At 45.7% G+C, this 11,504-nt stretch overlaps 1 protein-coding gene across 1 annotated transcript in view; it reads right to left on the bottom strand.

Annotated features, from left to right (window-relative positions):
- Positions 1–11,504, bottom strand: part of LOC119412029 (E3 ubiquitin-protein ligase RNF123) — a 69,923-nt gene that overhangs the window by 44,049 nt on the left and 14,370 nt on the right. Inside the window, exons 20-31 of the mRNA XM_037679005.1 lie at positions 11,254–11,374; positions 11,014–11,115; positions 10,725–10,825; positions 10,461–10,653; positions 10,161–10,306; positions 7,881–7,964; positions 6,547–6,654; positions 6,298–6,475; positions 4,706–4,780; positions 3,852–3,939; positions 3,389–3,476; positions 3,095–3,179 (exon numbers count right to left, since the gene is read on the bottom strand). Coding sequence (XP_037534933.1) covers positions 3,095–3,179; positions 3,389–3,476; positions 3,852–3,939; positions 4,706–4,780; positions 6,298–6,475; positions 6,547–6,654; positions 7,881–7,964; positions 10,161–10,306; positions 10,461–10,653; positions 10,725–10,825; positions 11,014–11,115; positions 11,254–11,374 — 1,369 coding nt within the window. The remainder of the gene's footprint in view (positions 1–3,094; positions 3,180–3,388; positions 3,477–3,851; positions 3,940–4,705; positions 4,781–6,297; positions 6,476–6,546; positions 6,655–7,880; positions 7,965–10,160; positions 10,307–10,460; positions 10,654–10,724; positions 10,826–11,013; positions 11,116–11,253; positions 11,375–11,504) is intronic.

The following is an 11,504-nucleotide window of genomic DNA, read 5'->3' as shown; positions in this document are numbered from 1 at the left end:
GACCAGTACAGGAACCAGACTCAGGAGGTCAAACTGTCAGGGACCAGTACAGGGACCAGACTCAGCAGACCTAACTGTCAGGGACCAGTACAGGGACCGGCCTCTCAGGTGGAGGTCAGACAGAGACGATGGAAGGAAACTGGGTCAGAGTTTGAGCTGACAAGACGAGTGGACAGGTCCAAACAGCACAGGGACAGAGGACACAAAGGAGGAGGACAAATGGACACTCTGAGGACTGGACTGTTTGTTCTGTTTCTGCTGTGTCTCACAGGAGGTCAAAGGTCAAAGCTTCATGTTGTACCTGCCTTTAACGTCAACAGACTGTAGATGGACGGGTTCTAAACAGAACTGTCTGATCGGCTGATTGTTCTGTAACAATAAAAATTTGTTTTGCAGAAATATTGAAGGACACCAAAGCAGCTTCAACATCCATGAACCTTCTTCTCTAAAGTCCAACAGGAAGTCAGGACATCCTCTGTAATAATCTAATTTGTGACAGAGCCAGACTCTTGTTTTGAAAGTCCAGGTTTAGTCCTTTTCCTGTTTCCCGCAGACCCTCTGACTGAATCCTCCTGAACACCAGAGGTCCAATCAGACACATGAAGGATCTTTGGGGGCAGCCATGATGGAAACAGAGAAAGAAAAGCATGCTGGGTAATATAGAAGACCAACAACCTGTTGAGTCACTGGCTGCCATGGTGATTAAAATGGGGAGGGGCTTCACACAGCAGCAGATCAGACAGAAACCCAGAGTGAAAAGTAAGTCTCAGACATATGATCAAAGAACTTCTTGACTTGTGAGCAGCAGAAGGTTCTGGTGGTACCACAGGTTCTGTTTGATGGTTCTACAGGGTTTGATGGAGGAGAAGTTGAACAGAGCCTTCACTTCCTGTTTTTTGAGCTCAGATACAGTGAAAGTCAACAGGAGTTTGGGTGTTGACCTCTGACCTCTGAGAGGAACCATCAGTACTCCAGAGACTCTGGTTGGATGGGGAAAGTGGAGAAGAAGAATTCAAAGTGTTTGTGACATCAGACTCTAAGATGAACATTAAATCCTCCATGTTCAGCTGGGATCATGTTAAAATAGTTCCAAGTTCTGAAAACAGCTCAGTCCAACTTCCTGTGACCCGGTTAAACTCTGATGATGGTTCTGAAGTCTGAGCTGGAGGTCCACACAGGACCGGCTTTAACCTTCCACGCCCGTCTGGGGGACATTTTGACCGTTTTTATGGTGTCAGAGCTCCTGATGGACACGCTGGAGAATCAAAGTCATGTCAGAAACAGAAGAAGGATTGAGATTTATTACTTCCTGACACGTTTTCTGCTGCTGAAGTCTGGTCTTCTGGTCGTCTGATCTTCTGGTCGTCTGATCTTCTGGTCGTCTGGTCTTCTTGTCTTCTGGTCGTCTGGTCTTCTGGTCATCTGGTCATCTGGTCTTCTGGTCGTCTGGTCGTCTGATCCTCTGATCGTCTGGTCTTCTGGTCGTCTGGTCTTCTTGTCTTCTGGTCATCTGGTCTTCTTGTCTTTTGGTCGTCTGGTCTTCTGGTCTTCCTGTCTTCTTGTCTTTTGGTCGTCTGGTCTTGTCTTCTGGTTGTCTGGTCTTCTTGTCTTCTGGTCGTCTGGTCTTCTTGTCTTCTCGTCTTCTGGTCTTCTTGTCTTCTCGTCTTCTCGTCGTCTGGTCTTCTGGTCTTTTTGTCTTTTGGTCATCTGGTCTTCTTGTCTTCTGGTCGTCTGGTCTTCTTGTCTTCTGGTTGCCTGGTCTTCTTGTCTTTTGGTCATCTGGTCTTCTTGTCTTTTGGTCATCTGGTCTTCTGGTCATCTGGTCTTCTTGTCTTCTCGTCATCTGGTCTTCTTGTCTTCTGGTCGTCTGGTCTTCTTGTCTTCTGGTCGCCTGGTTTTCTTGTCTTCTGTTCGTCTGGTCTTCTGGTCGTCTGGTCTTCTGGTCTTTTTGTTCTGAGATGATTTTCATCTGAATGAATCTGATCACATGAAGGCTTCCTCAGAGTTTCTTCGTGTTAATCTGCAGAGATTAAAAATCTGGAGTGTAAATGTTCTGAGTGCTCTGCAGTGAAAAACCTGTGGGCTGCACTGGAGACGTCCTGTCCGATCAGCCGGACCCAGGAGTCTGAACCAGTCTTATTGATCTTTCTGGGTCTGATCCAGTTGATGTGTTGCTGCTTTTTAATTGAGCTGAATCCTAAACCACCTTTAATCCCTGCTGACAGAACATGGACGCTGACGGCAGCGGAGCAGAACAAACGGCACCAACAGCTGACCTCTGAGGGGACTAAAGGAGGAACAGAACCAGAACTTACTTTGGAAACTAGCAACGGACAGATCTCCTGCAAGGCATGCAGACAGACGGAGCTCAGGACAGAAAGAAAAACAAATGAGACAACAAACATGAAATAAATGACATTCTGGAGAATCTGTTGGTGGGTCTGAAGCTTCTGCTCAGTCCATGATGGTAAACCTGCTGGTTCCATTCCTGACAGAACCAAACCATCAGCAGAACCCTCCACAACGAGCACAGACGACATCAAAGCTGCGCTAAAATAAACCTCCAGTTATTTATGGAAAAGAACAGATTAAAAATAAAACATCCGAAGAAATGAAGTGGAGCGAAACAGGAATGAGAAACTGACAGCGTTTGATGTCCTGACACTTCCTGTTTGACTTGTTTAAAACCCAGGAATAACAAGAAAACCAGTCCAGAAGAGCCGGGGTCTCTGAGTCTTAATGGGTTCCAGTTCTAACCAGGAACCAGAGCTGGGGTTTCTGGGTCTTAACAGGTTCCAGTTGTAACCAGGAACCAGAGCCAGGATCACTGGGTCTTCACAGGTTCCAGTTGTAACCAGGAACCAGAGCCGGGGTCTCTGGGTCTTAACGGGTTCCAGTTCTAAACAGGAATCAAGTTTCAGGCTGCTCCAGGTCTTTCTGTTTGAACTGAGATCTGGTTTTGAGTTGGCTCAAGCTGTGGAAAACTAAACTTTTTTAGGGAACCAGTTTGACAGACCTGGTTTGACAGACTGAGTCAGAACCTTGATTTTTATCGTTCTGAGCTGTGGAGGTTCTGGTCCAGACCAGTACTCACTCTGCAGGCTGGGCAAGTTGGCGTCCTCAGGTTTGGTTTTCAGCAGGTGAGGAAGACGAGTGTATCTGTAGCCAAAACCACAGCCCTGAGGGAGGAAGGGCACGTTAGAGAGGAAGAGGTCTAAACTTTCTGATCAGGGTCTAGAGTTGGACTGAAGACTAGAATCCAAGACCAGAATCCCAGGGGTCAGAAGAACCAAACACGGAGAATACCTCAAGTAAAAAAAGTTGAATGTTTTTACATTGGATCAAAAACGGCATGTGTGTGTGTGTGTGTGGGGGGGGGGGGGCTCACCCTCCACAGTCGGACCAGGATCCAGTTGGTCTGAGCCCAGGGTCTTTGCTCGTACGGAGCCAGAAGGTTCCTCATCATTGCCACTCGCCTGAAAGGAAACACCAACACAGATCACTGCAGGTAGACATAGACCTGGACCTGGACCAAGACCTGTAAAGAAGACTTGAACTTGGTTCTTGTGTTCCTTGAAACCCATAAAACCTTCCTAACGTCTCCAGTTGGTGCTGAATCAGGTCCTTTATTTTGATGAAAGGTGTTGACTGCAGAACAGATGATGTAATTACCCACAATGCAGTGGGAGACATCAGAAGACTGATGCACAGAACTGTTCAGAGCTTGAAACCAACATTTGTCAGCAGGAACCAGAACTGCATTCGTTCTAAAAACTGATGACTAGTTTCTGACATACAGCAGGACCAGCAGGTCCAGACCAGGATTCTGGACTAACTGAGACAAAACTTACTGCTCCTCTGGGATCCTCTCCACTGCCCTGAGGGATTGTGGGTAACAGACGTAGCTGGCTAGTGCCTGCATCAGAGAGTCTTTGATATCTGCAACAACAAAGGAGACACAAATCAGTGAAAGACTCCGAAATCTTCCTGAAGAACCTCTGCTGCTGGTCCCTGCTGGTCTCTGCTGGTCCCTGCTGCTGGTTCCTGATGGTCCTTGTGTGCGTCTGTGTGTGTGATGTGTAATTGTGTAATTGTGTGTAACTGTGCGTTGTGTGTAATTGTGTGCATGTGAAGATGTTGGAGTCAGCCTCCCCACCATCACAGACATTTACACCTCCAGATGCAGGAAGAGGATCACCCGCATCATGAAGGACCCCACTCACCCAGCACACACACTTTTTTCCCCGTTCCCCTCAGGAAGGAGGTTGAGGAGCATTAAGTGTAGAAGCACTAGACTGAGGAACAGCTTCTACCCTGAGGCTGTTAGACTCATGAATCTCTAACTAGGATAATCAATGTAATGCCACTTTAACTTTATCTGTGCTGCTGATTATCTCATGCTGCTGATCTCTGGCTTTTAAGCTGCTATATTCATACCCATTTGCTCAATACAGACTCATGTTCAGGCTGCTGTTTTATACCGTATTATTTTACATTATTAGTGTTTAGCGTATATCCTAGATCCTTATACACTGTTTCTTTTTATTCTTTATATTTTTGTTATTTTTGGGTGTAATGGGACTTTGCATACATAATTTCATTCCACATCATGTACCACATGTGATGCGAATGACAATAAAAAACTTTGAACCGTGTTGTGGGTAATTGTTTGTTGTTGTTGTGTCTGTGTGTGTGTGTGTGTTACCTGTTCCAACGATGCGAGGGTCTGCAAAGTGCTTGGCAAGGATAGCTGCAAGCTGCGTCAGCGTTTCCTCGTAGCCTGATGGTAAAAAAAAAGTTTTGTTCATGTGAGGCTGCACACACACACGCGCACACACACACACTGAGGCAGCTGGCTAAAGTAAAACCAATTCTTCCCAGACAGCATTTTGAAACAGCAATCCATGCATTTGTGACCACACGGCTAGATTACTGCAATGCACTTTACATAGGTATTAGTGATTCATGTATTTCCCAGCTTCAGAGGGTTCAGAATGCAGCTGCACGACTTTTAACAGGTACACGGAAATTTGACAGTATTTCTCCTGTTTTGGCCTCTTTACATTGGTTGCCGGTGCATTACCGGATTCATTTTAAATACTTTTATTTGTTTTTAAAGCTTTAAATGGCCATGCCCCTCCATACCTGTCTGAGCTGCTACATTCTTACACACCCTCTCGTTCACTCAGGTCAGCTGACCAGTTGTTTCTGAAGGTCCCGAAGACAAAGCGTAAGCTTAGAGGGGACCGAGCTTTTTCTGTGATAGCTCCCAGGCTCTGGAATGACCTTCCATTGAACATAAGACAGGCCTCTTCAATTGAGGTTTTTAAGTCCCTTCTTAAAACTCATCTTTTTTCTTTGGCCTTTTAGCACAATCTGAGATGTTTTACCTTGTTTTATTGTGTTTGTATTTTATTTTTATTCTATTCCTGTTTTAAATTTTACCCTTCCATTTTATCATTGTATTTTATTATATAATTGTGTAAAGCACTTTGGTCCTGTTGGGTGCATAAAGTGCTCTATAAATAAAGTTGGTATGGTATGATATGGTACACGCACACACACACAACAGCAGAAAGTCCTGTTGCTGACATGAAGACCAGATCTAAAGCAGTGGTGTGGGGGCAGAGTCTCAGCAACATCAGCACAATCCCATGTGATTCACAAGTCAGGGTGGTGTGGTGTTTTACCTGGTCTATGACCCGTTGTACCTGATCTATGACCCATTGAACCTAGACTATCACCCGTTGTACCTGGTCTATGGCCCGTTGTACCTGGTTTATGACCCGTTGCACCTGGTCTATGACCTGTTCTGCCTGGTCTATGACCTATTGTACATGGTCTATGACCTGCTGTACCTGGTCTATGACCCACTGAACCTGGTCTATGACCCACTGAACCTGGTCTATGACCTGTTGTACCTAGTCTATGACCTATTGCACCTGGGCTATAACCCATTGAACCTGGTCTATGACCTTTTGTACCTGGTGTATGACCTATTGTACCTGGTCTATGACCTGTGTACCTGGGCTATGACCTATTGTACCTGGGCTATAACTTGGTGTACCTGGTCTGTGACCAGTTATATCTGGTCTATGACCCATTGAACCTGGTTTATGACCCGTTATATCTGGCTTATAGCCTGTTGTTCCTGGGCTATGACCTTTGTACCTGGGCTATGACCTGCTGTACCTGGTCTATGACCTGTTATATCTGGTTTATAGCCTGTTGTACCTGGCTTATAATGAGTTTTACCTGGAATGTGACGTCCTTTACCAGGCTTTTCACGTGTCTTACCTGGCAGCTCCTCCATGCTGTTGGCAGGGCCAAAGTAGTTCTTCAGGGCGCTGTACGCGTTCATGGCCACGTTCAAATAGAACTCCGGGGTGAAGGCAAACAGGGAGCCAGTGTTGTCGGCATGTTCGATGGTGCGAATGCATACACACAGCAGCCAGTAAACATCCAGCATCTTCTCCTGCACATAGACAAACATGAGAGAGCCGAACTGCAGATGGACCAAAACAAACTGTAAACAGACCCGAACACCTTGGAGTAGATGGTGGCATTGATCCAGGCCAGTCTGCGGCTCAGGTGGTTCAGCTTCTCTGCAAAGACCTTCTGACTCTTCTGGAGCTCGTCCAGGATGTCAGCACGCTGAAACACACAGGACAGAGTCACTTCCCGTTTCAAATCTGAGCTCTTATTCATGTAAATAAAACAGAAATACTTTACACTTAGATTTCCTCAAAGATCTGGATCACAGAACACACTGACCTGGGACCAGTAAGCATCTCTGCAGACAACAAACCCGGTTACCTCTGACCAGGCCACATGATTCATAAAACAATAAAAATATGATGAAGTTGGGACAATTTGGAAAATATTAATCAGATAACGGAAGCCAGTCTGAAGCCCCGTCAGTCCAAAATGTTTGTATGCCTCGCAGTAATTGCTTGTCACCTTTGCTACATGAAGAAAAACTTCTCCAGCCTGACCTGAAGGGTGGATGGAAGCTAAGATATAAAAACCTGAAAGAACTGTTGGCATGAAGCTACTGATCATCTTCATCCCTCCTACTTGAGACCAACTCCTTAACGACTTCATAGAATTGTCTCCTTTGTTTGTTTGTTGTTTTGTTTTTTTGCTAATGAGCGGCTTTGACAGCTGAAAGGAGGACGCCTCATTAACCCAACAACAAACAGAAGACACATCGCACATTGTCAGGCTGCTGCGGGTCGTACAGAAGTCCACTGAAGGTTCTGCTTGACTGCTTTAATTAATGGAGCCAGTACACAACCACTGGAGTCCACTGTAACCATTCCAACAATTTTCTTCCGTTTCTGTTTGGATTTTCAGTCTATTCCTTCAGCAGTGTTGGTGCTGAAAAAACCTCCTCAGGATATAGAGGGCCAGCTGGAGCCAGCTGACCCTCTAGATCCAGTTGACTCTCTAGATCCTGCCTGCCATCAGGATTCTGCTGGCACTCTGGATCCTGCTGGCACTCTGGATCCTGCCAACACTCTGGATCATGGTGGCCCTCAGGATCCTGCCCATCCTGAGGGCCGGCAGGACTTGGGATTAAAAGTCAGAGAAACAAGATGAGGTCTGAACTTGGAGTTTTAAAATAAATCTCACAGACACTCTTCAAAATAAGAGTCTGGCTCTGTCACAGCTTGATTATTACAAAAATAAGTCTCAGGTTCATGTTGGGCTTCAGAAAATAAAAGGAGTGGATGTTGAAGCCGAGAGTTTCTAGATGAACACATTTTTAAGATGAACACCCCCGGACTCCCCCCAGCAGAGGTCCAACTCTGAGGAGGAACAAACTAACAGAAGCTGAAATCAGCTGACTGTGACGGGAACAGAAATCTTGTTCTCACTCTGGCAGGACATCGAGCGATCTTCTCCTCCGTGTCCTTCAGAGCCACGGCATATTCATGGACTTCATCTGCCACCACCACCATCTGCAGGAGACAAGAACTGTCAGAGCTGGAGTCCTGGTGAAGGAACATCAACAGTTTATGAGTCTGTCTCTGAGAGGACATCTGCAGCTGTGGACCCTGCAGCAGTCAGAGGCCTGGAGGTCAAACTTAGAGATAAATGATGTGTTTCAGGAGCAGACAGGAGAGAACCTCTGAGAGATGAGCCTATCAGAAGCAGCAGGATGGATCCATCCATCATGGCTACCCTCTGTTAATAAGCTGACAGAAAGCAAGATGAGAGTTTTAGAATGACTCTGTACAATCAAGAAGATTCTGGATCTCAGCATCTGATCGTTTCAAATCAGGGACTTTACTTTTTTATGTCACCACAGCTGTGGGAACATGTTCCTGCTGCTGTGAGAGTGTATAAATCCAGTACACAACAAAAACTACAACAACCACAACTACAACTACTAAAACAACAGCTAGAACAAGTAAAAGTGTGAGAAGTTTCAGTCAGGGTTTAGAGCTCACCATCACTGAAGCTGCACTGGTGAAATTTACTAAGGATATTCTCATGGCCTCTGACAATGGACAGGTCTACACTGGTCCTGTTAGACCTCAGTGCTGCATTTGATACAGTTGATCACAATATTCTACTACAGTGATTTGAATATGATATTGGAATTACAGGAATAGCTCTAAATTGGTTTAAATCATATTTATTTGATAGATTCCAATTTGTAAATGTAAAAAAGTAATCTTCATCATACACCAAAGTTAGTCATAGAGTTCCTCAAGGCTCAATGCTTGGACCAATACTCTTTACTTTATATATGTTTCCACTAGGTAAAGTTATTAAACAGAACAGAATATATTTTAATTGTTATGCTGATGATTACGCTGTTAGGCGTATTGTTTTTATGCTATTAGTGCCACAGCGTATTTTTAGTTGGCATTTTTCTTGGTTCATATCTTAGATTTTACTACTGTTTTTCTTTTTACATTTTATTGTTGGATATAACTGGGACCCTGTGTACACAATTTCGTTCCAGCACATGTACCACATGAGGTGCGAATGATGAAAAAGCTCTGACTCTGACACAGTTATATTTGTCCATGAAACCCAAAGAATCCAATCAGCTACTTAGACTACAAACGTCTTGAAGACATAAAAATCTGGATGACCCTAAATTTTCTGCTTTTGAACTCAGACAAGAGAGAGGTTTTGGTTTTTGGACCTGAGCATCTTATGAATACATTTTTCAGTCTTTCTCCCTCCTTAAATGACATTAATCTGTCCTCCAGCTCTAATGTTATAAATCTTGGTGTTATTTTTGATCAGGACATGTCTTTTATCCCCAACATTAAAAATGTTACTAGAACCTCCTTCTTCCACCTGCGTAATATCACTAACATTAGAAACATCTAAAACTGATGCAGAAAAACTGGTTCATACATTTGTCACATCTAGACTGGACTATTGCAATGGTTTATTATCTGGGTGTCCAAATACTTCTTTAAAACGTCTTCAGTTGATCCAAAATGCTGCTGCCAGAGTCTTAACTGGAGTTACTGGGAGAGATCATATCTCTCCAGTTTTAGCTTCTCTCCACTGGCTCCCTGTCAAATCCAGAATTGAATTCAAAATCTTACTTCTAACCTACAAAGCTCTCAACATCCTAGCTCCATCTTATATTACAGATCTCATTGTTCCATCCTTTGTGCTTGCTCAGGATGAGCGATTGTGACGAAGTGAAGATTCAACACAATCTGCTGCTTCCAGAGAACTTTTACTGATTGTCTTTCAAGATGTCTGTGAATGTTTCTGTTCAGTGTCCTGAGACGACTTCTGATGGAGCTACAGAAACAAACTGAACTTAAAAACTACAACAACAACCACAACAACAACAACTACACAAACTACAACAAGTAAAACTAAAACAACTACTAAAACTACAACATCAACAACGAAGCCAACAACAAATTATCATTACAACTCTGAATACAACAACTATTCCAAAAACAACCACAACTTCAACAACAAGAACAACTACAAAACTAAAACAACAAGAACTACAGGCTGGGCTGGTTCTAAGACGTAATGTTCTGTTCAGGTTGGGCTGGTTCTAAGAAGATGTAATGTTCTGTTCAGGCTGGGCTGGTTCTAAGACGTAATGTTCTGTTCAGGTTGGGCTGGTTCTAAGAAGATGTAATGTTCTGGTGAACTGGACCGACCTTGCCCAGCTGCTGATGGACGCTCAGGTTGTACATCATCACGATCCCGTCCAGGATCTCCAGTAAAGACTTGTCTGCGACCGTCTGATCCGGTTCTTCCTGCGGTCGGCCCAGCAACAGGCCGTCGGTACCGAGGCTTCCTTCGACTGCAGGACAGAGAGGACACCCAGGGACAGGACACAGGAAGTTACACATTGAGTGTGCTCACCGGACACCAAACCTGGTTCTGTTGGAGGTTAAAGTTCTGGACCAGGTCAGAAGTGTGGTTCTGCTGTGTGGTCCAGTTGGATCAGAACTTACTGTCCTCCTCGGTACGCTGCTCCACAGCCAGGGTTCGGACCTTCACCTTCTCGGGCTGGGACAGGGGTCGTCTCGGTGTCGTCAGGCTGACGGCGGCCGTGCTCAAGAACCGGTTGGCCCGACCCAAAGTGGGAGAACTCAGCCAGCTGGGTCGGGCCAGAGCCGCTCCCATGGCTGCAGCTCCAAAAGGCCTCTGTGAGGGGAAAACAGGACTGATTTCTGGACTAACATTAGGCGGTTCTGATGGTTCTGACCCGATCTAACCTGTGCGGCTCCGCTCTCCTCGTTCTCGTCCAGGTCGTCCATAGAGGTGTTCTGAATCTCAGCCGGGTCGATGATGATGTTGGCTTTACTGGCCAGGTCATCTGGAACCAATCAGAACACGGGTCGAAGGTCACGGACTCAGTTTTACTTTTGACCCAAACACACCCGTTTGCCTTCACGGGTCAAAGGTCAGACTGCAAACACTAAGACCTGCTGGCCTCCAGACACCTGGAACCAACAGGTGGACAGGTGTGTCCAACGTCTCAGGGACACAGAGACAGAGACCCACCCTTCAGAGTCTTCTTCAGGTGGGACAGGAGCCCCCCCAGTCTCTGCAGGTCAAAGAAGTCCACCTTCCCGTTGTAGAAGAGCTGCGGGGGGACGTAGGCCCCTGCAGAGGGATGAGACACGCTCAGTGAGACGAGAAATGGATCAGAACAAAAACAGGAGCAGCAGAACCAACAGGGGGACACTTGAAACAGAATCCACAGACACGTGAGGTGAGGTCTACCTGAGGAGCCTGCCCTACCTTCACTGCTGAGGCTGCCCGGACTCTTCCTGCTGCCTTCGTCCCAGCAGCTCCTCACCGCCGTCAGGAGACGGTGCAGAAAACACACCATGTACTCTGGAGGACACAGAGCTGTGGGGTGCTGGCAGACAGGGAGAGACAGACAAACAGGGAGAGACAGACAGACAGGGAGAGACAGACAGACAGACAGGGAGAGAGAGACAAACAGGGAGAGACAGACAGACAGACAGGGAGAGAGAGAGACAGAGAAA

The sequence above is a fragment of the Nematolebias whitei genome, chromosome 7 (genome assembly GCF_014905685.2).
Source record: "Nematolebias whitei isolate Nwh7 chromosome 7, NemWhi1, whole genome shotgun sequence".
Lineage (NCBI taxonomy): Eukaryota > Metazoa > Chordata > Actinopteri > Cyprinodontiformes > Rivulidae > Nematolebias > Nematolebias whitei.
The sequence above is the reverse complement of the archived record's forward strand: the minus strand, read 5'-3'. Positions and strand labels throughout refer to the sequence as shown.